Here is a 26,345-nt window from a genome sequence, read left to right on the forward strand (position 1 = left end):
AATTAGTTTATTTCATCAAATATAAAATAGCCTTGCGAATTATAGTGTAAAAACGACCAAAGGGACCACATAATGGCAAGACCCAGAAGACCACAACAGACGGTATGTGCTGCTGATGTACCAGTACTATGATTAAATGCCACCTAGTGGCGCTTGTGGGCTGTAGAGTGCACCAAAATATATCCTTGTCTGCGTTTAAAAAGGCAAACCAATAAGATCAGCTCCAAAAAAAGATCTCGCTCTGAAAAAAGATCTGATGTGAAAATATCTGATGTGATTGGTCAAAAGATCAATTAGTGGGAAAAATATAATAATTGGGCTTGCTGTGTAAACTGTGTCCTAACTTCGATCACCTGTCAGTGGCCACATGCAATGGGTGGTAACTGAAAAACTTCACGCCTATATATCTAAACTGGGACGTGAAGTTCTTCCAACTACATATTTCGTGCGTAAACATAACGGATGTGGACATAGAAAACGACATTTACATTACGGCCGCGGGAGCGACAGGGTGGGGCTTGTCTTTTTACATCGAAGCAACAATTTATCCTCGGTAACTCTGCTGCAGCAGGTGGTCACCGTGTGGAAGTGGACAATCACTGTGAATGAATATGGAATATGAAGTTGTTTTATGACAACGCGTGGACTGATATGAACTGAAGGCTTATTGTCTTACTTGAAAGGTGTGAAAAATGTTGGGTGCGTGCTTCTAGAGATCAGGTCGTTTTTTTGTACGAATACTTCTTTGGTTGAACACGATTGAGTGAGTCTCAAAATAATTGCTTTCTTCAGAAACTTTTATTACATTTTGCGGTGAAACTATGGCTTTTGCTAAATTGAGCCAAATACTTCGCTTGTCTTCTTTTGACATAAAAAAGAAGGCAAAGCAATATGAACACGTTCATCGAGACATCAATCCTAATGACCAATGGGAAATTATCGGAGAATTGGGTGATGGAGCGTTTGGAAAAGTTTACAAGGTAAGCATTCTGGGTTTGTTTCAATAAGCTATTATGTTTATAAAACCATATAATTTTGTATGACTTCAAAGAGGTGATCATGGGCACGTTGTTGCGCACTGAGGGTAGGCGCCACTCCATTTCAGTTGAATCTGCTAGCCCATAGGCGGCACGTCCCCGGTCATCAAACTTAACATTTTTTAATTTGTATTTATAATAAAATAAAATAAATGTTGCTTGTAATATTACTAGCCACCTAGCAATTTTATGAAGTTAGCTCAGATAGTTCCCAATCTCCTAACCTCCTAACTAGATACCAAGAAGTCATTTCAGGCTATCAATCAAGTTAGACTAGCAACATTCTCCAATCTATGGTCAGGCTTAGCCCCCCTCTGGTCCACCCCCAAGCCATCCTCACATACTTTGTGCCCCCTCGGATTTGTGGGGTGCATGACTCCCCTGATAGTACCTCTGCCTATTTGTCAGCCTATAAATTATTTGTAGGCAACACACAATTATATGAAAACAGATGTGCTGTGCTGGCAATTATGGCATTTTTCTTGTTTGGGCTGTCAAAACCAGTTCACTCATGTATCCATCTCAAACAACGTGGTTTATCAATCTCAGGGGAAAAAGTGTATATGCAAATATAGGAGTAGACTTACGCAATTTCAGAGACTTTCATCTGCCTTTGAAATGCATACTACCAGCAACATTCTGTGCCCTAATTCTGAATGACATTTTAAAATGACTTTATTCTGCTCTTTCTGTAGCCATGTCAACCCATTTTGAAGTATTTAGTTAATCTGAGTGAGCAAATTAGCATGATCCACAGCGTATCATAAATACCAATGCTTGTGACATCAGATTTATTCATGTTGCCACTTGGACCAGATGTTTCCATGTCAGCAAATTAAGTTATTTGATTGTTTTAGTTTTTTTCCCTACAGTATTAAATTGGCCCATCACCAAATGATGCATTCTGACCTGCTTACTTACAGGTCTTACTAGTTCCTATGAACTAGGTGATTTGTTAGTTTCCTGTTGGTGTACACTTGCCATCGTCGCTTTCTGATATGAAGACCACTAGCTGTGAAGGCAGTGCTACAAGTAGCTTACTCAGTTTTCTGATGTGAACAAGTGTCATGTGGGTTTTCGTTATCATCAAGAGTAAGAGATGGTTACTTAGCACACCCTGAACGTTTGGACTGGCAGAAGGAGAAATGTCTTGAATACATGAACATTTCACAAAGTGCTGAGGGACACACAGTAGGGAGTTCCTGGATTTGCACAGTTCAATGCACATTTAACCTGTCACCTCTCATCACTAACTTCATAATCATTTTGATGCTAGACTACAACTTGAATGATAATATTTGAATGTTCTTTTGTGCTGATTATTTTCACTACTTGTGAACTTTGAGAGAGATTACTTTCTTTTGATGGGCAGCACACTCTGATCTAATGAGTTGCCTCTGCGCATAAAAACAACATCCTCTCTGGGCAGCTTTAAAAAAAACTGTTTGTCTTCTGTGCCAATATGAATGTACCATACAATGTAACTGCAATGATGAGATGGAGGTCCTTCTTTGTTTTTATGTTTATTATCTCGCTGTCATACTGTGTTTAACCCTGTTCCATCTTGCCTTGACATCTTGTCTCAAGAGGACCACAATGGAAATAAGTGTTTTTGTGTGTTATCCTCACTGATTTTACTAATTTTTTTAAATGGTAGAATTAATAAGCTAACCAAAAAAAAGAAGCCCATTATAGACAGATCAACTCCTGTTGTGCTGTTGTCTTAACTGGGCTCCATTTGGATCCCCCAGGACACCCCACTACTAGCCTTCCCTGTTCGCTTCGTCCAAACTCAACTCTAGTTTTGTGTTAGGATCGCTATTTAATCTGGTTCTTTTAGCCCCCACTTTGCAACATGGCGGGAGAAGTATTTGCTCATTCCCAGTGTAGTACAGTGAGTGCCTTTGACTTTGGGGGCCATTGGAAGAAGTTAGGTTGGGCCAGTGCACAGTGCACACACGTTTTAAACCGGCATGTGAGCAAAAACCATGTGGCATGAGCCACCCTGATATAAAGAAATGATGCTTCAGTTAACGCCCCCACGAAAATATACCTCCTGAAGTAGCAGGTATACCTTGACAGTAGCTAATGACTAAGCAGTTGTCAGTCCGGAAAATACTTAATCATTTTTCCTTACCCTTCAGGACTGAGAATAAAATTGAGTGAACTACAAGGCATCTTTGGAATTTTAACACTTACAATGGAAACGTGATAATAGACAGTCTCTACATCCTTCCTCCCTGGCTACATGTGATCTCCAGCCCCCATACAGTTTGGCTGTCCTGGAGTGCATGAGGAGGAGTCAGGGTCAGGAGGGAAGCTGTAGGCCGGGAGAGTGATGGAAGCACTTCCTGTATTCCCGTCAGGCTACTGACTAATCAGTCTGTGGGAAGAGAAGGGGCTCCGTCCACAGGGAGTAGACTTAAGGCTCTGTCTCAACGAATCCTAGATTCCTCACAGCCTCTCTTCTCGCCTCCTTCTCAAAACCTATTGGAGAAGAAGATCTGAGGGGCCGTTGGCCTCATGATCTGTGTTTGCTGTACACATCGGGGTAAACAACAGGGCTTTGTTGACATGGTCTCAGGTTTTCCATGTCATGGGGTTATCACGGTATCATGCTCGGGTTGATGGCCCTATTGGCCTGTCAATGTCACTGTCACCAGATGGTAAGGAGGACATCGTAGTCACTGTCACAGACAGCCATGACTAGAGGTGAGGTACAGTACCTGTCAAAAGTTTGGACACACATACTCATTCCAGGGTTTTTCTTTATTTGTTACTATTTTCTACATCAAAACTGCGAAATAACACATGGAATCATGTAATAACCAAAAAAGTGTTAAACAAATCAAAATATATTTGAGATTATTCAAAGCAGCCATCCTTTGCCTTGATGACAGCTTTGCACACTCTTGGCATTCTCTCAACTAGCTTCATGAGGTAGTCACCTGGAATGCATTTCAATGAACAGGTGTGCCTTGTTAATTTGTGGAATTTCTTTTCTTAATGCGTTTGAGCCAATCAGTTGTGTTGTGACAAGGTAGGGGTGGTGTACAGAAGATAGCCCTATTTGTTAAAAGACCAAGTCCATATGTCAACAGCTCAAATAAGCAAAACGAAATGACAGTCCGTCATTACTTTAAGACATGAAGGTCAGTCAATACGGAAAATGTCAAGAACTTAGAACATTTTTAAAATAACAATAGTGAGACTATATAAGGGGGTAACGGTACAGAGTCAATGTGCGGGGGCACGGGTTGAGGTCATATGTACATGTAGGTAGAGTTATTAAAGTGACTATGCATGGATAATAGAGTAGCAGCGGTGTAAAAGAGGGGTAGCCATTTGATTAGATGTTCAGGAGTCTTATGGCTTGGGGGAAGAAGCTGTTTAGAAGCGTCTTCAGGACCGCCACAGGAAAGGAAGACCCAGAGTTACCTCTGCTGAAGAGGAAAAGTTCATTAGAGTTACCAGCCTCAGAAATTGCAGCCAAAATAAATGCTTCAGAGTTCAAGTAACAGACATTTCAACATCAACTGTTCAGAGGCCTCCTTGAATCAGGCCTCCAAGGTTGAATTGCTGCAAAGAAACCACTACTAAAAGACACCAATAAGAAGAAGAGACTTGCTTGGGCCAAGAAACAATGGATATTAGACTGGTGGAAATCTGTCTTTTTGGTCTGATTAGTCCAAATTTGAGATTTTTGGTTCCAACCACCGTGTCTTTGTTAGACGCAGAGTAGCTGAACAGATGTTCTCCACGTGTGGTTCCCACCATGAAGCATGGAGGAGGAGGTGTGGGGGTGCTTTGTTGGTGACAGTCAATGATTTTATTTAGAATTCAAGGCACACTTAACCAGCATGGCTACCATAGCATTCTGCAGCGATACGCCATCCCATCTGGTTTGTGCTTAGTGGGACTATAATTTGTTTTTCAACAGGGCAATGACCAAAAATACACCTCCAGGCTGTGTAAGGGCTATTTGACCAAGAAGGAGAGTGATGGAGTGCTGCATCAGATAACCTGGCCTCCACAATCACCCGACTTTAACCCAATTGAGATTGTTTGTTTGGGATGAGTTGAACCGCAGAGTGAAGGAAAAGCAGCCAACAAGTGCTCAGCATATGTGGGAACTCCTTCAAGACTGTTGGAAAAGCTTTCCAGGTGAAGTTGGTTGAGAGAATGCCAAGAGTGTGCAAAGCTGTCATCAAGGCGAAGGGTGGCTACTTTGAAGAATCTTAAATATATTTTGATTTTGTATAACACTTTTTTTGGGTACTACATGATTCCATATGTGTTATTTCATAGTTTTGATGTCTTCACTGTTATTCTGCAACGTATAAAATAGTCAAAATTAAGGAAAAACCCTTGAATGAGTAGTCCAAACTTTTGACTGGTACTGTACATAAATCTCCCCACATGTAGGCTATTGCTGAGACAGAAGCATGTCCTACTTCCTGCTGACCCATATGTCACAGGATGTTTTATCTGTACGGCTGCCGCCAAACCCTTAAGCACAAGTGCCGAAAGGTTCCCTTTCCTTTTTAATGGGACATGTGCCGCTGCGCAGACTTCCTGGCTGCTGCTGCTTGGTACTGTAAGTTTTCCTAGTAGCCTTAGTTAGCCTAGCATTACCTGAGTAATGCACCCCAAATGGCACCTTATTTCCTATATAGTGAACTACCTTTGACCACAAAGTACTAGTGCACTATGTAGGGACTAGGGTGCCGTGGTGATAGCACTTCAGTGCTCCAGAGCTGGTAATCTGTGGGGCCCAGTTGTGGCCGGCCTGGCTGATAAGTGCACTCCTGGGTGGGTGTGGACAGCACGCTCCTTTGTGACGCTCTCACTCACCACACTCTCCTGTAGAGGCTCGCCCCCCGTGACTTCCCAGCCCCCTGTCGGTATGTCTGTGGCAGGTTGCCTTGGTGACTGTGAGTTGGAGTGTGGGCGAGGGAGTAATGTGTTGTGGGAACATCATGCGTTAACTAGTCATAACTGATTTTAGTGGTTTTGAAATACATTGACGCTAGCCTATATCAGAGGCAAAGCACAATACATGATGTAACTGCACTGCTGAAGTAATCAAACAACACATGCCTTTTGTGCAGTCTATCAAAGCACCATGTTTCACGTTTTCATCAAGTTAGGAGACACATTTACAAATAATAATAAAACAAATGTTTTTATTAGTAAGGGCTTATATAGTCCTGTTTCACTGAATGTACAAGTGGTAACCTGTACAGGTGTGAAATAGAAATGTGTTTTTTGCATTCCCCTCTCCCCCTGAGACACAGCAAATGTACTGGACTATGTTCTATTTAGTCATGCATACAGATGTAGGAACTTAATTTGAACCTGTTTGCTACAGCAGGAAAATAATCCTGCAGCAAAACAAAATGTGATTTATTATTTGGATTATAATAAATGTACATTTTTGTAGGGGTTAATACATTTTTCTTAAGGGAAAATCAAGTTTGTAATTTCAAAGTGGAAATGATAAACTTCAGAAGCCTTTTAAAACCTCGAATACACTACATGTTTTACATTTCCTGCATTGCAGGAACATTCTCCTGCAACAGGGTGATCAAATGAAGATCCTACTTCAGTACTGACTTGACAGCTCTTTGTTCAGAGCCTATCCTAAGAGACGTGCTGTAGCGAGTTCTTCACTGTTGTTTTGAGCTTGAAACCTTTCGCAATACCTCTCATCGAAACCACCACATCCTCAAACAGCAGCACTGTTCCTTTTGGGGTTCAGCATTTGAACTGCTGTGTCCTACACTCATGTGGAACAACTGTAAATAAAGATACAGTAAGAATTCAACCCTGTATAATCCTCAGCTAATGTAACACGAGAAGTAGAATGTCCCCAGTGGAAAGAGAAAAGGCAGGTAGATGGCACAACACTGTCTACTAGGGGTGTGAACGTTTAAACTTGGGATCACTAACAGGTTTCGATCGTCATAAAGGAAACAAATAACGCAATAATGCTTTAAGAGGAGATTTGCATCGTTCAAATGATTTACCACGGATATAAAGCATTCCTCACATCATCATCGTTGAGAAAGGCAAACGACAGCAACAAAGTCCTGTATGGCAATACTTTTGAGACGTTACATGAGAAGGTGGTGAAATGCAAACTTTCCAAGATGGAATTGAGGTAACGTAATGGTAGTACAGGTGCAATGCTCAACCATATGAAAATGACACACCGTGACACCCAAATCATTGCTGGCAGCACCACAGGCCCCACATAACAGACATTAGACAGCTTCACACAGAAGAGGTGCAATAAGGGACTGAGTGCCAAAATGGCAGCACTGATTACAGAAATTATTGTAGTTGATATGCAGCCATTGTCAATGGTAGAGGATGTTGGCTTCAATTCCCTGATGGCATATCTGGAACCAGACTACAACATGCCATGTCGAAAAACTGATGGCCCGGAAATTCTACAACGATTCCTCTGCAAGTACAAAGCGTGAGCTCTCAAATCCCATACGTTTTTTAAATGTATTTTTACAAATCGATACTTGGAGTCAAAGAATCTATACAATATCGTCCAAAATAATATTGCAATAAGCAATTTGTATAAATATTTTTCCTCTATATAGTGCAGTACTTATCAGAGCCCTATGGGCCCTGGTCAAATGTAGTGCACTACTTATCAGAGCCCTATGGGCCCTGGTCAAATGTAGTGCACTACTTATCAGAGACCTATGGGCCCTGGTCAAATGTAGTGCACTACTTATCAGAGCCCTGTGGGCCCTGGTCAAATGTAGTGCCCTATAAATGCAATAGGGTTTCATTTGGGACACATCTATGTGCAGCAGCAATGTAACAGTAGCAATTAACACTAATCAAAAGCTAGGCTAGTTAGTATCCTGTTAATTTCTATTCAGTAGGATACAATGCATTTCAAACGCTATCATGTTCATTGTACTTATAGAGAACTCTGGCAGACTTTATGCAGAATCCTAGACCTACTTTTGATAAATAGAATGGGATGATAGCCACACGCATGATCAAGGCTTTTATCTCAAGCGACTGACTGTTAACGCATACAGCAACTGCCCCCCTTTTGTATGTCCGTGGACTAATTACACACTCAGTCGAGGGTCTCAACTTACTGTTACAATTTAGAAATTTGGTTGTGCATCAGCAGTTTTAATTGTTTTTGATTTGGTAAATTAGTCTAGCGGCCAGCTATCTAAACTTGTAGTAAGATGGTGGAATTACCAACCAGGGTGGGGCCTGTTGATCATCAGTTATTATACATTCAAAATGCAAACATTTGCCTCCACCCTATGGCAAAATGTGTAGAATTGCATGAAATTAGCTGTAAAACTGCAAAATCTTCTCTTTGACCATGGCAAAATGTGTAGAATTGCAGGAAATTAACTTTAAAACACATGATTTATCTTCGCTGTCACGAGGGGGGTGCAAAAATGGGGGGGGGTGTATGGACGTGGGTAGTTGCCCATCTCTGCATTATCTGTACCTGATATGTTTACATTTTAGTCATTTAGCAGACGCCCGTTTCCAGAGCGACTTACAGTAGTGAATGCATACAGTTCATACATTTTCATTTCGTGCATTTTTTTAAATAAAAAAATAAAATTGTACTGGCCCCCCGTGGGAATCGAACCCACAACCCTGGCGTTGCACACACCATGCCGGCGTTGCAAACACCATGCTCTACCAACTGAGCCACAGTCTTATATGAGAATCAAACAAACAAGCCTGGTGTTCCCAGGACCCAAATCCAAAGCTGCCTGAGACGTCTTTTTCATTTGTCATAATGATAAATCGATTTGAGTCATTTTCAGAGGGAGATTAAGATTTACTAGGCAGCCCAATGTTAACAAGAATTCTAGACATGACATTCCTGTTCAGAGAAATGTTCAGGGTTGTACATCTTAACGCCAGGGCAAAGGTTAAGCACACATTCTCTAGAGATGAGCTGGGCTGGGGCTGGGATTAGTGTCCTGTCAGCCTGTGTGCATGTGCACTCTGGCAAAGTGTACAGTGTACATGCAGGCAGGCCCACGCCTCGGCACACCGCCTCATGGTTACTGTACTGTATGCTGCTATCAACCTGGAAGTGGTTGGCCCCAGGAGGCTGTGCCAGCAGCAGCAGAGAGCAGACACACACCACCCGCTGAGCCCAGTGTGTCTGCTCCTCTCCTTTCACAGCCAGGTGTAGTAATCTGCCCAGTGAACATCACTCCACTAACTGGATCTGTGTGTGTTCTCATCACGTACCCCCAGAGGCAGGGGTGAAGAAGCTGATCCCTCGTTTTACTGCTTTGACCTTTTGTGGAGCACTGAGAGGACGAGCAACTTCTCCCATGAAGGGACGCCAACAGGCGGTTGCAGGCGGTCACAGACAGGCGAGCTATAGCAAAAGAAAGGGGCCTGTGACGGTTAGTTGTCCCTGACATCCATGGAAATGTTGGGCAAAACAATCCACTGAACAGTTGTTTTGTTCCTCAGTGGGATGATTGGGTTAGAGAGAGCACTGCTTTGTTGTTCCTCAGTGGGATAATGGAGAGGAAGAAGAGGTGGTGTTGAGTCAGTTTTTCTTTCTGTTAGTACAATTTAGGTTAGTGTGAGTATAAACCTCTATGCTCACCCAGCACCCCTCTTCCTCCTCCTCCAGTGGAGAGACTTCCAGGAAGTCAGTGCTCCCTTGAGGCACAATGAGGCGTTTCAGTGTCATTTCCTCTGTGTACAGTACAGCCTCTTCCCTCCCCCATAGACAGACAGACTTACAGATGGGAAGATGCTCTCTCCCTCTCTCCACCGCTCCTAACTCAACTGAAGCCCAGAAGCACATTCCTGGGTCGTGTTCCCACTGAGCTGCAGAGCAGGGTGGGGGATTGGCCTTTTACAAGGCAGACTAGACGCGAGCGGAAAAGAGGTAATGACTCCGTCAGGCACGAGCAGCGTGCACCTTTCCCCAAGCCTCAGAATGTGATAAAGAGAGGGCGAGAGGGGTGGAAAGCGAGAGTGCGGGGTTAGCGCGCTTGGTTATGCAGACTCGTTAAGCGGGAATTGTGACCTAACGGGGCCCCCTGTTGACTCTGAGATGGGGGTTTCCGTGGTGGGAGCAGAGCCGTTTCCTGGATGTGGTGATGAAATGCAAATGCTCTGCGACGCATTATCAGATACACTATCATGTCTCTCCAGTCACACACTGTATGCAAAGGTTAAGTTTCCTAACCATGTGACCTCACCAGGAAAAACTGAGTCCTCATTTTAAAAAAGGCCCTGGAGTTATTCCATCTTCGGGAACTCTCAGGGTTGTAATTATGGTAGGCCAGTGTCTGCAGGCGTGTGCGTGACTACACTGTTTACCCAGATGTTTTCCCACAGACCCTCAGGCACTGGACCCCACCAGGCTGTTTAGTCTGCAGCCTCGCATCTCCAGGTCATTGGGAGTAGCTTGAGCTATCCTCACTCACTCTCTTGCTCAAAACTATCAGTGTAGATGAAGGGGAGGAGACAGGTTAAAGAATGATTTTTAAGCCTTGAGACATGGATTGTGTATGTGTGCCATTCAGAAGGTGAATGGGCGAGACAAAATATTTAAGTGCCTTTGAACGGGGTATGGTAGTATGTGCCAGGCGCACCGATTTGTGTCAAGAACTGGAACGCTGCTGGATTTTTCACGCTCAAGTTTCTCGTGTGTATCAAGAATGGTCCACCACCCAAAGGACATCCAGCCAACTTGACACAACTGTGGGAAGCAATGGAGTCAACATGGGCCAACATCCCTGTTTGACATCTTGTAGAGTTCATGCCTGACGATTTGAGGTTCTTCTGAGGCTCCTAATTGTCCCTAATGTTTGGTATACTCAGTGTATATCCATCTGCCTATACTATAGATAAAGACAGATACGTCTCTCTCTGCTTTGACTTTTACCTCTTTTTTTTCTCCCATTGTTAACGCACAACATCCTTTCTCTTCATTTTTTGTTGTTGCTCTCTCTCACAGTCTTTGCTTTCATTCACACACACACTTACATTTTAGTCATTTAGTAGACGCTCTTATCCAGAGTACAACTTGTTTAACCTAGATTTATTCATTCTCAGAACTATAACCTCTGACAGAGACCTGTACTTCCTGTCTGTTGCCATGTGGTCACCACTTACTCACCCTTCCTGATGCTGGTTTATCATGCAGTCGGGGACAGTGTTTCTAACTCATTTGTAGTGCCTTGTCAATGTGGATGGATGGGCTGGCTGACTGCACTGTGGTTCCTTCTCCTTAGCTCTTACAGGGTGTGCAGGTTCCTTTCCTGTTGTGCTTTTTAAGCCGTTAAGTAAAACTTTTATTAGACTCTTGTTTGTCTCTGCTAGGTTTTTGATAAAGTTTTATTTCCATGAGAAAGTCTTAGTCACACACACACACACACACACAGAGGAATTCATTGGGTGGACCAGATAGGGTTTTTGAAGTCCAACCTATATTGTCAAATTTAGTTTCCAGTATTTAATGTGTGACATATGTTAATTCACTAAGACTAGTAACTTTAACTCCATGAAGTCCATTTGCTTATTTCGCAATATGAGACTCGTGATGTCTTCACTACCTTTTCAATTGTAGTCACATTAGAAAAACACGGAAGTTCATTTCGAAATGGGGTGGTTTTCACAAGTTCAATTTCCTTCCTAACGCCCCTACTAGTTCACCACAGCCGGCCCCACCTATGATTTTTGTTAGTATTACTCAGTATACCCTCTGATAAAATTCACTGTCCTCGTGTAGCCTATTTAAATAGCCCCCTTGTGCAGAAATGATGCCTGTAGCCTACTTCCTGTGTGCTGACCTTTTGCTGACCTTTTGACATTTACCAGTCGCCCAATAGATCATAACGCCTGTTAGGATAGAATCGCAAAGCAAAATTAATATAAATGGAATGTATAAATGGCTCGATATCCTTCATCTCATGAACACTAAATGAGGACAAGATGGTGTAAATATTGACATGTTGACTCCTTTATCTTCTAGGCCAAAAACAAGGAGACTGGAGCGCTGGCTGCGGCCAAGGTGATTGAGACAAAGACGGAAGAGGAGCTGGAGGAGTACATGGTGGAGATAGACATCCTGGCCAAGTGTGACCACCGCTACATTGTCAAACTGCTAGACGCCTTCTACCACGACGCCAAGCTCTGGGTAAGACCTCCGGGCGACAGTGGGTCACCCATGAGCCACTGTGCCGACGGTGAGCCGGAACTGGACCCTGTGGAGTTTGTACTGGAACTCCCAAAACTGTTAGCCAAATCAATGGTCTGATCCATTCCATAGCCCTCTATTACAGAATAGGTTCTGACCTAACCTGATGGTGAACCTTTATAGATTCTATGAGGATCTAGCTACATTGTTCACTTCCTCCCTCTAGGATACTTTTTTCTCTCTCTCTCTCTCTCATAATTGAATACACTGCAGTTTTGCATGTACTTTGTAATCTGCCCGTGTCTTCCAAGACAAACACTAGTGACCTTATGAAGCATGCTGGTCCCGGACATCAAGTATCCTAGGAATTACAAAATGTAGCAAAAAAGAAAATGGTCACAAGCCAACAAGTTATTGTTAAAACAAATAATCTAGCACACTGTTCATACTGCAGCAACACTTTATGATGTCATTCTGATACACACTGTTCATACTGCAGCAACACTTTATGATGTCATTCTGATACACACTGTTCATACTGCAGCAATACTTTATGATGTTATTCTGATACACACTGTTCATACTGCAGCAACACTTTATGATGTCATTCTGATACACACTGTTCATACTGCAGCAACACTTTGTTATTCTGATGCACACTGTTCATACTGCAGCACTTATTATTCTGATACACACTGTTCATACTGCAGCAACACTTTATGATGTTATTCTGATACACACTGTTCATACTGCAGCAACACTTTGTTATTCTGATGCACACTGTTCATACTGCAGCAACACTTTATGATGTTATTCTGATGCACACTGTTCATACTGCAGCAACACTTTATGATGTCATTCTGATACACACTGTTCATACTGCAGCAATACTTTGTTATTCTGATACACACTGTTCATACTGCAGCAACACTTTATGTTATTCTGATACACACTGTTCATACTGCAGCAACACTTTATGATGTCATTCTGATACACACTGTTCATACTGCAGCAACACTTTATGATGTCATTCTGATACACACTGTTCATACTGCAGCAACACTTTGTTATTCTGATGCACACTGTTCATACTGCAGCAACACTTTGTTATTCTGATGCACACTGTTCATACTGCAGCAACACTTTATGTTATTCTGAACTGTAATACACATTGAGTTGGATTCTGGCATTTATGATTAATTATTTATATGAATACAGTATTTTTGTGACTATCATTGCATGACCGAATGTGACCTTTGAAACCATGACCTGGATATAAGTGCAGTATAAACTCAACTCGACAGCTAAAAGCCAAAGTGATGTAAAACTGCTGTGTTGAAATGGTCATAGAGGCAGAAGTGTAGATTATCTTAAAGCTGCATTATGTAGCTTTTTGGGTGATATTTCACAGCAGTTTAAACTGAAATTAAACAAACTATCAATTTTAGCACCCAGGAAATGGTCGGAGCGGTGTCTGCATAGTGCAGCTTTAAGTGTGGTTCTTACAGACCAAGTAGATGCCAAGAATTTTCTAAATTTCATTCCTGCCGATTTTTAAATGGTTCTGTACACAAAATGATTCCATCTCTCATAGAGTTCAGAGTAGAAGTTTAACAGACAGAGGAGTGGGGTATGACATCATATGGCTTTAGTGCAGTGTTGGGGCACCTTGTACATGGCAGCAGGTCTATTGCTCCCCCTCTCCAGCTGTTGAAAACCCAGAGGCTTGTTGCACCCCTGCTAGGGCATAGCTGAAATTCCACAGTGCGAAAGGTACATTTTCCTTTCTACAAGGCCTCTGCATCGAGACTGTGTCAGCTCATTGTGTTTTGATAAAGGGCAGTGTGCAAATACACGTACAGCTTTCCAACCACACATTTCCTGTCTTGGTGTGGTTTTCTCTTTCAGTTTTCTCTCTGCTCTCGTTCTCAACTATTCTACATTTAAAATGGTGCAGCCTATCATTGAGTGTACATGGACAGTATAGTCCGACATCAATGTGATCTTACTCAAGAGGCCCAGGTTATTTCCTCCGTCCAGAGTGAGTAGCCAGATGCAGTGCTCACTTATACACCACTTCCCACCATTTATTTATGCTAATGGAGCTGTTAAGATTGGCGGTTTAGATGACACAATAGAACTATGTCATACTTGGATATCATCAGAAAGAATCAGGTTATAGTTTGGCCTCTCTCTCTCTCCAGTGTCAGAACAACCCAATATGTTTCTGGGTGGGGATGAGTCGTCTGACAATAGCACCTCTACACAAACACTGGCACCAAAAAGCGAGAGTATTGCCTCTCCCTGGCCAAGGGCCAGTGCCAAGGGGATGACTAAAGATGTGTGATCCCTGGAGGATGCCAGTCTGCCTAGGCTGGGTGGGGTGTCTCTACTGAAGAGACGCTGCAGATGGAACCGGCAGTTGGGCTGCGGGCCTCAGAAACCCCCCTCTTTCAGCCGGAGAGCACATTCCGCTGCCCACCTACTCTGCTCTGGGGAGAGAGAGAAGGCTGTTTGTTCTCATTTAGGAACAATCTGTTTTCCAGCCACAGCGTGAGAAACAGGGGGCCTTTACCGTAGGGTAGCTAATTGACTGCTGACATTAACACACACAGACGCACACACAGACACGATCATGGACAGTAGACACACGCGCACACACACACACACACACACACACACACACACACACACAAGCATGGACAGCAGACCCACACAGAGGCGTGGACAGCAGACCCACACAGTGGCGTAGACAGCAGACCCACATACACACACACACACCATTTATAAGCTTTTGTTCACTTCTGGAATCACTCCATCTTGACTAACTATCCAACTTCTGATCTATCAAACAGACCCTGTCTTACAGGACCAGTTACATTTTTCATTATTAGTTGAGAGGGACTGCAGCCAGCCATGAATGTTTTCATCTGGAGATCAACCAATAATAAACTCGAACTCTATTAGTAGGTGTTAACAGATGGATGGTGTGTCTCTTAGTGTGCAGTCAGTGTAGTCTACTGCCACTCCTAGGGCCAACACAAAACCCTACTGCACACTGTGAGACTGAGTGTAATTCGAATGCATCATTTATTCCTTGTGAATAAGTCTATCTCCTTGAGGCTGCCTCTTGACGAAGAGAGGGCTCTCAGTCTAAAGAAATGCTGCTGTGTTCTGTTCAGTTGATACCAAGCAGAGGTAGAGATGGAGACTGGGAGAGGAACCATTAAACAGGAGGTGAATGATGTCCGTGTAGGATCCCTGTTCTTGTTTTTATCCCCCCAGCACAGCGCCACTCCGTTTACAGTAAATATGCCCTCATCCCCTTTTGTTCACCATCTCAGTGGAGCTACGGTACCTCACGTAGAGCAACGTGTTGTCTGTCTATTAACGTTCTTCATTCTGAATCTATCCTGAAGACATACTGTAATGTACCATCAAATCAAGCTTTATTTATCCAGCACATTTCAGACATGCAATGCAATGTGCTTAACAGGAAAAAAACAAAACTATTAAATAAAAGCTGAAATGTTTACTACACAACAAACATAAGATAAAAAAAAAAAGAATGACACAAACTGACCAACTAAAAAGCATCCTAAGGAAAAGCAAAGCTAAAAAGATGTGTTTTAAGATCTCTTTTAAATATGCCCACAGTTTCGGCCCCCCTCAGGTTCTCAGGCAGGCTGTTCCAGAGGCTGGGGGCATGGTAACCAAAGGCTGCCTCTCCATGCCTCTTGGTCCTAGACTTTGGGATAGTTAAAAGGCCAGTGCCAGAGGACCTGAGGGACCTACTGGGTACATAACTTAAAAGCATGTCTGACATGTATTGCGGTGCACAATCATGGATTGATTTAAAAACCAATAGAATCTTAACATGAATTCTAAAACTCACAGGCAGCCAGTGTGGAGACCTTAAAACCTGTGTAATATGTGCTCTCCATCTGGTCTTGGTCAGTACCCGTACTTCAGCATTCTGTATGTTTTGCAATTGACCAATGGCTTTCTTGAGTAGACCAGACAGGAGAGCATTACAGTAGTCAAGCCTGCTTGTCATAAACATGGATGAGTCTCTCTGTAGCAGGTTGAGAGAGAGAGAGAGAGAGAGAAACGGCCGCACCTTGGCAATGTTCCTCAAGTGGTAAAAAGCTATTTGGTCACATTCCTAATGTGTGATTTTGAAATTTAGTTCAGAATCTAAAATAACAGCAAGGTTTTTTTTTACCTGTTTGGTCTTTATTGCCTGTGAATTAAAATGTGCAACTAGATTCTCTCTCTGTGCTTTGGCCCCAACAATAAGTACCTTGGTCTTGTCTTGATTTAGATGGAGGAAGTTGTGAGCCATCCCAAGTATTTAAATCACTAATACAGTCTAATAATTTATCCGTGGAGCTAAAATCCTTCTCAGAAATGTAAAGTAGTGTAGCAGTGACAATCAATGCTGTGCTTTCTACCAAGGGGATATATATATATATATATATATATATATATATATATATATATATATATATATATATATATATATATATATATATATACACACAGTTGAATCATTAAGTCATTTTTCAACCACTCCACAAATTTCTTGTTAACAAACTATAGTTTTGGCAAGTCAGTTAGAACATCTACTTTGTGCATGATACAAGTAATTTTTACAGCAATTGTTTACAGACAGATTATTTCACATATAACTCGATGTCACAATTCCAGTGGGTCAGAAGTTTACATACACTAAATTGACTGTGCCTTTAAACAGCTTGGAAAATTCCAGAAAATTATGTCATGGCTTTAGAAGCTTCTGATAGGCTAATTGACATCATTTGAGTCAATTGGAAGTGTACCTGTGGATGTATTTCAAGGCCATATCTTTAAACTCAGTGCCTCTTTGCTTGACATCATGGGAAAATGAAAAGAAATCAGCCAAGACCTCAGAAAAAAATTGTAGACCTCCACAAGTCTGGTTCATCCTTTAGAGCAATTTCCAAACGTCTGAAGGTACCATGTTCATCTGTACAAACAATAGTACGCAAGTATAAACACCATGGGACCACGCAGCCGTCATACAGCTCAGGAAGGAGACGCGTTCTGTCTCCTAGAGATTAACGTACTTTAGTGTGAAAAGTGCAAATCAATCCCAGAACAACAGCAAAGGACCTTGTGAAGATGCTGGAGGAAACGGGTACAAAAGTATCTATATCCACAGTAAAAACAAGTTCTATATCAACATAACCTGAAAGGCCGCTCAGCAAGGAAGAAGCCACTGCTCCAAAACCGCCATAAAAAAGCCAGACTACGGTTTGCAACTGCACATGGGGACAAAGATCATACTTTTTGGAGACATGTCCTCTGGTCTGATGAAACAAAAATAGAACTGTTTGGCCATAATGACCATCATTATGTTTGCAGGAAAAAGGGGGAGGCTTGCAAGCTGAAGAACACCATCCCAACCGTGAAGCACGGGGGTGGCAGCATCATGTTGTGGTGGTGCTTTGTTGCAGGAGAGACTGCTGCACTTCACAAAATAGATGGCATCATGAGGGAGGAAAATTATGTGGATATATTGAAGCAACATCTCAAGACATCAGTCAGGAAGTTAAAGCCTGGTCGCAAATGGGTCTTCCAAATGGACAATGACCCCAAGCAAACTTCCAAAGTCGTGGCAAAATGGCTTAAGGACAACAAAGTCAAGGTATTGGAGTGGCCCTCACAAAGCCCTGACCTCAATCCTATAGAAAATGTGTGGGCAGAACTGAAAAAGCTTGTGCGAGCAAGGAGGCCTATAAACCGGACTCAGTTACACCAGCTCTGTCAGGAGGAATGGGCTAAAATTCACCCAACTTATTGTGGGAAGCTTGTGGAAGGTTACCTGAAATGTTTGACCCAAGTTAAACAATTTAAAGGCAATGCTACCAAATACTAATTGAGTGTATGTTAACTTCTGACCCACTGGGAATGTGATGAAAGAAATAAAAGCTGACATAAATCATTCTCTCAACTATTATTCTGACATTTATCATTCTTAAAATAAAGTGGTGATCCTAACTGACCTAAGACAGGGAATTTTTACTAGGATTAAATGTCAGGAATTGTGAGAAACTGAGTTTAAATGTATTTGGCTAAGGTCTATGTAGACTTCCGACTTCAACTAAGTAACTTTTATATATTTATATATATATATATATTAGTTGAAGTCGGAAATCTACATACACCTTAGCCAAATACATATATATACTGCTCAAAAAAATAAAGGGAACACTTAAACAACACAATGTAACTCCAAGTCAATCACACTTCTGTGAAATCAAACTGTCCAGTTAGGAAGCAACACTGATTGACAATAAATTTCACATGCTGTTGTGCAAATGGAATAGACATCAGGTGGAAATTATAGGCAATAAGCAAGACACCCCCAATAAAGGAGTGGTTCTGCAGGGGGTGACCACAGACCACTTCTCAGTTCCTATGCTTCCTGGCTGATGTTTTGGTCACTTTTGAATGCTGGCGGTGCTTTCACTCTAGTGGTAGCATGAGACTGAGTCTACAACCCACACAAGTGGCTCAGGTAGTGCAGCTCAACCAGGATGGCACATCAATGCGAGCTGTGGCAAGAAGGTTTGCTGTGTCTGCCAGCGTAGTGTCCAGAGCATGGAGGCGTTACCAGGAGACAGGCCAATACATCAGGAGACGTGGAGGAGGCCGTACGAGGGCAACAACCCAGCAGCAGGACTGCTACCTCCGCCTTTGTGCAAGGAGGAGCAGGAGGAGCACTGCCGGAGCCCTGCAAAATGACCTCCAGCAGGCCACAAATGTGCATGTGTCTGCTCAAATGGTCAGAAACAGACTCCACGAGGGTGGTATGAGGGTCCGACGTCCACAGGTGGGGGTTGTGCTTACAGCCCAACACCTTGCAGGACGTTTGGCATTTGCCAGAGAACACCAAGTTTGGCAAATTCGCCACTGGCGCCCTGTGCTCTTCACAGATGAAAGCAGGTTCACACTGAGCACGTGACAGACGTGACAGAGTCTGGAGACGCCGTGGAGAACGTTCTGCTGCCTGCAACATCCTCCAGCATGACCGGTTTGGCGGTGGGTCAGTCATGGTGTGGGGTGGCATTTCTTTGGGGGGCCGCACAGCCCTCCATGTGCTCGCCAGAGGTAGCCTGACTGCCATTAGGTACCGAGATGAGATCCTCAGACCCCTTGTGAGACCATATGCTGGTGCGGTTGGCCCTGGGTTCCTCCTAATGCAAGACAATGCTAGACCTCATGTGGCTGGAGTGTGTCAGCAGTTCCTGCAAGAGGAAGGCATTGATGCTATGGACTGGCCCGCCCGTTCCCCAGACCTGAATCCAATTGAGCACATCTGGGACATCATGTCTCGCTCCATCCACCAACGCCACATTGCACCACAGATTGTCCAGGAGTTGGCGGATGCTTTAGTCCAGGTCTGGGAGGAGATCCCTCAGGAGGCCATCCGCCACCTCATCAGGAGCATGCCCAGGCATTGTAGGGAGGTCATACAGGCACGTGGAGGCCACACACACTACTGAGCATCATTTTGACTTGTTTTAAGGACATTACATCAAAGTTAGATCAGCCTGTAGTGTGGTTTTCCACTTTATTTTGAGTGTGACTCCAAATCCAGACCTCCATGGGTTGATAAATTGGATTTCCATTGATTATTTTTGTGTGATTTTTGTTGTCAGCACATTCAACTATGTAAAGAAAAAAGTATTTAATAAGATTTTCTTTCATTCAGATCTAGGATGTGTTGTTTAAGTGTTCCCTTTATTTTTTTGAGCAGTGTGTGTATATATATATATATATTACTACCATTCAAAGTTTGGGGTCACTTAGACATACCTTCAACAGTGAAGAGGCGACTCCGAGTTCCTCTGTCCAGTGTCTGTGTACTTTTTGCCCATCTTAATCTTTTCTTTTTATTAGCCAGTCTGAGATATGGCTTTTTCTTTGCAACTCTGCCTAGAAGGCCAGCATCCCGGAGTCCTTCACTGTTGACGTTGAGACTGGTGTTTTGCGGGTACTATTTAACGAAGCTGCCAGTTGAGGACTTGTGTTTCTCAAACTACACACTCTAATGTACTTGCTCAGTTGTGCACCGGGGCCTCCCACTGCTCTTTCTATTCTGGTTAGAGCCAGTTTGCGCTGTTCTGTGAAGGGAGTAGTACACAGCGTTGTACGAGATCTTTAGTTTCTTGGCAATTTCTTGCATGGAATAGTCTTCATTTCTCAGAACAAGAATAGACTGACGAGTTTCAGAAGAAAGTAATCGAACCCAAAAATGCTGATGCTCCAGATACTCAACTAGTCTAAAGAAGGTCAGTTTTATTGCTTCTTTAATCAGGACAACAGTTTTCAGCTGTGCGAACATAATTGAAAAAGGGTTTTCAAAATTATAATTAGCCTTTTTAAAATGATTAACTTGGATTAGCTAACACAACGTGCCATTGGAACACAGGAGTGATGGTTGCTGATAATGGGCCTCTGTACGCCTATGTAGATATTCCATAAAAAAATCAGCCGTTTCAAACTACAATAGTCATTTACAACATTAACAATGTCTACACTGTATTTCTGATCAATTTTGATGTTTAAATGGACAAAAGAATTAGCTTTTCTTTCAAAAGCAAGGACATTTCTAAGTGACCGCAAACTTTTGAACGGTACTATGTATGCATATATACATACAGTACTGGACCCAAGATCGAATCTTATAGAATGTGATATGTATTTTCTCTGAATTATGTTCTCAAAGGGTGACAAACCTTCGACCTGTTAAATGGGTTCTAAACCAATTTTAAAACTGTATCTGTCTATCACTGGAACATTACTCAATTCCCAAAGTGTCACTATGCATAATGCTGATTCTGTGCATGATGGAGAAAAGATGTCCGGGAGATTCCTTAGAAGATGAGGTTGCAAATCACTGTCGGTGTCGGTACACAGTTGAAGGAACTTAAATACCACGTTAATGTCGCCAAAGTGCTACATAAGCCAATTTACTTGTGTATCTAACACAGTGGTTGCAAGTCTGCACCAGCATCAGCTCAACTTACCTTGCCCGACTGAGCAGTCAGTGGCATAAATTCAGAGGGCTTAGCCAGTGAAACGGCATCTTTTAACAGTCATCAATTATTAAGATAGTTCTCTCTAAGAGGAACATACAGGCTGTAGTTTGTCTGCGGTCTGACCAGTTGGATCACATCTTTCCCCAGTGCAAAATTGCTCTTGTCATCTGGAAACCATGCCAACATTCCCTCGAAGGGAGAAAACTGCTGTGATTTACCTACAGTAGCAGTGATAGATTCCACTAAACACTTCCTGTTGTCTATACATAAAACCACAAGCTGATAAAGAATTTTACAGTAGGTGTTTATCATGAATTCATTTGAATGGCGTTCAGTGGACACAGCCAATGTTGAGTTTGTACCAGGTATGCCTTCCTCTTAAGTCTATATTTACCTAGCTTGTCATCCACATCTAAAGTATTTGTTGATGAGAGGATAAGTAGGGATTTAGGAAAAACCACAAATTAACCTCAATAAACTGCAGTGGATCCAATGTTAATACAAGGCCTCACAAACACTACTTTTTAAAATCACCTTATGCCTCGTAAGACGCCCTTGGTTTACTGTGGAGGCTAGCCAAGACTGACTGGAACATGGGCACCTCCCTCGGCTGGGGATGGAGTCGTGTGTGTCCACTTATGTACAGTGACTACCTGTAAGTCCTCCATTGGTTTTGTTGCTTTGACAATGGTGTTATAGCACAGAGGTGAATTAATGGTTGGAGAGGGCCTTTTTTGCTATGGCAACACAAGACCTAGTCTGTGTTACTCAATCCCCTGACGATTGAGTAACAGTGAGATATGTATGCTGTTGATGAACAGTGACAAGCCATCTGAGTGCCTTGGATAAAGAAACATGCATGTGCGCGCGAACACACCTCTTTGAATATTTGAGGTGCTCCCAGAATCCCTTTAACAACGCAGGTATGTTAAAGTTACTGTACCCCACCAACCCTCGAGTCACGTGGAATATGATCAAAACGCCTTTCTACTCTGGCTTTATTGTGCTCGGCCCCCTGTTGACTTGCATGACACATTCATAAGAAGCCTTTGACAGTGCAGATGCAAGGGATTGATGTCAGTGGGCTTTTTTCCTTTTTTCTATTCTGTTTCTGCCTTTCCTCAGCTCTTGCTGTTTCACCTTGGCAGGGATGGTATTTGGTTTATGTTACAGTGACAGTCTGTTATCCCATCCATTGCTAAACACACACTGACTGTAGTGCTGTTCTGTACGGCCACGGTGAGTATCGCCTATAGCGACACGAGGCATTGTAGAGTGATTGAGAGGGCTTTCAACACATGTCAGAGACAGGAGTGTACGACTAGAAAGGGAGCTGTTGGTTAATCTCCTGGTGACTGGGCAGCGTCAGGTGTTTGCTGCTGACATGTGCTGTCTTTTATTGTGTAGATTATCTGAGTTCCAAGAGGCCTTACTGCCTACGACTCCTGTCTCTCCCTCTTCTCTAGATTTCAGACATTCTCTCAGGGCGATACAGCAGAGAGAGACCAAGAGAGACCAGTGTATCTCAGTAAGATTGAAGGCAGCTAGACTACTACCTGTCACTTCTCTGGACCTTCCCTCTCGTCTCCTCTCAGCCCCCCTCCATTTAATCCATCTTCTCTCTTTCTTTACCCCTCGTCCTTTTTCTCTGGGAAGCTTCTGAAGTGATCACATTAAAGGTCAAACAATAGCTACGAACATCTGCCTGTGACTTTTGAAGTGCGTCATGTTGATGGTTCTCTAGAAAATGTGACTTTCCATGGAATCCCTTTTAGGAAGTTTGTATTTAGTTTGTATTTCCTAATACAATTGTAGTCAATTTATATTTTGTTTATTTCCTGATAATACTGTAAATCACAATACTGACTGTTTTCCTCTTCATCCCCACAGATCATGATTGAGTTCTGCCCCGGAGGAGCCGTGGACGCTACTATGTTAGGTACGGAGACATAGTGGGGTCCGGAATTATTGGATCCCTTGATAAAGATGAGCAAAAAAGAATTCAAATCTGAGCTATATTGTATGCTAAATTGGAAGCAAAATAGCCCCATAACATGAAAGATCCATCACCATATTTTATAGTAGAGATTAGGTATTTTCTGCACGTGCGTTCTTTCGACAGGCCAGAAAGATTCTGTATGGAGGAATTTTCTAAGATCCCTCCCATTGTGTTCTCCAATCTCATAACACATTTTAGAAAAAGGCTCAGTGTCATTATCCTCGCAATGCAAGAGGAGGGTGCTGAAGTATTTAAAACAGGGGATCCAATTATTTTTCTCCCATATATTGTTTTAGATTTTTATTACTTGTTAAGCAAAATCCCTTTATCTGAGAGATTGTATTAGTATAAAATGTACTTTTTCTCCCAAAAAATGCGTACAATATAGGTCAGTATTTGTATTTATTTTATGCAGTATTTTTTGCTCATCTTTATCAAGGGTGTCAATAATTCCGGACCCCACAGTACTGTAGACAGCGTGGTGCTTCATGGGTATGTGCTCTCTCCCTTAGAACATTGCTTTCATAAGCTTCCCGCCTCTCCCATTTGATGTTTCAGATTCTATACTCAGGCCATAGCTGCAACTGCCAAGGCATTGTTACTCTTAAGAATATTGCTTTATTATGAAATGATTGGCGAACAAGGCCAAGTGACGTCACGCTGTAATGGATCTGCTATTGTTGCAAAACACTAAGCACAGATGGAGAGGAGACAGACCCCTGGTCGTTTCCATGTAAAAGGACCGATGAGCACCAACACATTAAGTTCATATGAACATGTTGAATTGGGTGTCAAATTAAATCGAAGGGTCTATATTTTTGAGAAATTAAGGCATATATACATTTTCAACCATTTTCCATCCTAAAAATCTGAAATAAACAAAGGCTTTGCTTTCTGGTCAAACTGTTGGAAAAGGGGTCTTAGAAAACATCAACTACCAGAAAAAGTCTTAAGTTATTAGAAATACATCAACTAGAGCTGTCAAATGACAAATAATTAAGTTAGTTAATGGCATTAGTTAATCGTTACCAAATCGGTAACGGAATTTCAGAAAAATCAGTAATGCAATTTCTGCAATTGAATTGGCTGCAATGGGGAAATCATAGTATTCACACAAAACAGTTGGGTTCACAAGTTTAGATGGCACAGTAAAGAGTCTAATTATGTACTGTTCAGTAGATCTGAGTACACAATTTACTGTACTGAACTATACTCTCCTTTACTGTACTGAACACTACTGAGCTCTACTGTACTGTGGAATTGCCCTCCTGCTTCTCCTACAGCAGTCGCTGGCCCCAAATACAGCTAACCAAACACATAAAGAATTGAGAGAGCCTGCTTTAGCATGTGAATGTTTTCTCAAAGTCAATTTACACTCTCTGGGCTCTCAGGGGGCAGTGGCCTCTTAAGACTACTTACATCTTGTACTGGCAGAAGCCTGATCTGCTGCATAGGAAATACTTAGGTGACCCAATAAACCACCTTGCCTTCAGGGGAGTTCTGACTTGTTACCAGTAAAAATGGGTTGTACCATTTTTCTCTTGAGGGGATTTAAAGTAAAACTTTTGTTGTTGATGTGAGTTAAAGTGATGTCCGTTCCCCTAACCGGTGTCCTCGCCTCTTTCTGGTCTGCAGAGCTGGACCGGGGCCTGATAGAGCCCCAGATCCAGGTCATCTGTAAACAGATGCTGGAGGCCCTGGTCTACCTGCACAGCATCAAGATCATCCACAGAGACTTGAAGGCCGGCAACATCCTTCTCACACTGGAGGGAGACATCAAGCTAGGTGAGTCTCTATATTTTCCCTCCACAGTGTTTTACCCATAGAATGTATTCTTCTAGAACACAGAGACCTCTAGAATGCTAGAACCAGTGTTCTACTTATTGGATCTAACCATCCCCCTTAATCTTCCTCTATGTTATCCACAGTCTTAAACTATTTGGACTAATTCTCCAGTAAGCAACAAAGACTTCTCATTGGACATTGTATATTGGTCACGGTTGTCTTTGGAAAAAGTGGCTGTTATCTTGTTGGAAAGCAGAGCGTGATGGGAATGTTCACATAAATCGACCCAGTTAGAAAAAGTCCTTCCCTGAGGCATCTCGGAAGAATCAGATATGACATGTGTGGGAAAGCGGCATTCTGATAAATTCTTCCTCTATGTGATTTATAGCTAGTATTCTGTTGAGTTTCAGTATTCCTGAAGTTCTGTGTGCTGAGGATTTGGGTCCAAAAGGTCTATCAGATTTTTGTTGAATCACCACTTGCCAAACAATACGGCTGCTTTGTGGAGCCTATAATAGCTTTATAAATGTCAGTCTGAGAGAAAGGGAGGAGCAGGGAAGAGAGCTGTACTGTACTCGAAAGGGCTGCCTGATAACTCCCGTGAACCTTTAAGGACCCCCTGGGAACTCCCGCTGTCAGTGACTTCCAACCCGCTGTCTGAACTTCAGACAGTCTGACTGATTCGTCATGTTACAAGGCCCTCTTCAGTGCCTCACATAGTTTCACTAGGACAGACGCCGGAGTTTTGTTTTAATGACTGGGAGAGCCTCTAACGGAAAGTTACCCAAATAAGACCGACGTGTACAGTACAGTTCTCATGGCCTGTCATTTTGCTCCATAGATGTAGAATTTGGATCTGCTTCTCAGGAACAGACAACAGATACTCTTGCTGTCTGGGGAAAGTGGAGTATTTTCATCCTAGTTCATAGGGTTGTCCCATTCTCAAATCAAATCAACCATCACTGAAAAGGCATTAGCCCCTAAAGAATTCCTCAAGGCCTAACAGAAATCAGACACTATACTTACCAAAGGGAAGTCTGAAGTCTCAGTTCATGATTTTAGGAACAGTTAAAAGGTAAAATATGACAAAACAATGTATTTAACCTTTGTTCTTAACTGACTTGCCTAGTTAAACATTCTTATTTACAATGATGGTCTAGGAACAGTGGGTTAACTGCCTTGTTTGGGGGCAGAACGACAGATTTTTACCTTATCAGCTCAGGATTCGATCTAGCAACCTTTAGTTTTAC

General features: G+C 42.5%; 1 protein-coding gene across 1 annotated transcript in view; it reads left to right on the forward strand.

Annotated features, from left to right (window-relative positions):
- Positions 1-367: 367 nt before the first annotated feature.
- Positions 368-26,345, forward strand: part of stk10 (serine/threonine kinase 10) — a 55,389-nt gene continuing 29,411 nt past the window's right edge. The window contains exons 1-4 of the mRNA XM_014198029.2: positions 368-980; positions 12,058-12,222; positions 23,202-23,250; positions 24,946-25,095. Of these exons, the coding sequence (XP_014053504.1) occupies positions 822-980; positions 12,058-12,222; positions 23,202-23,250; positions 24,946-25,095 (523 nt within the window). The 5' untranslated portion in view covers positions 368-821. The remainder of the gene's footprint in view (positions 981-12,057; positions 12,223-23,201; positions 23,251-24,945; positions 25,096-26,345) is intronic.

Source organism: Salmo salar, chromosome ssa04, assembly GCF_905237065.1.
Source record: "Salmo salar chromosome ssa04, Ssal_v3.1, whole genome shotgun sequence".
Taxonomy (NCBI): domain Eukaryota; kingdom Metazoa; phylum Chordata; class Actinopteri; order Salmoniformes; family Salmonidae; genus Salmo; species Salmo salar.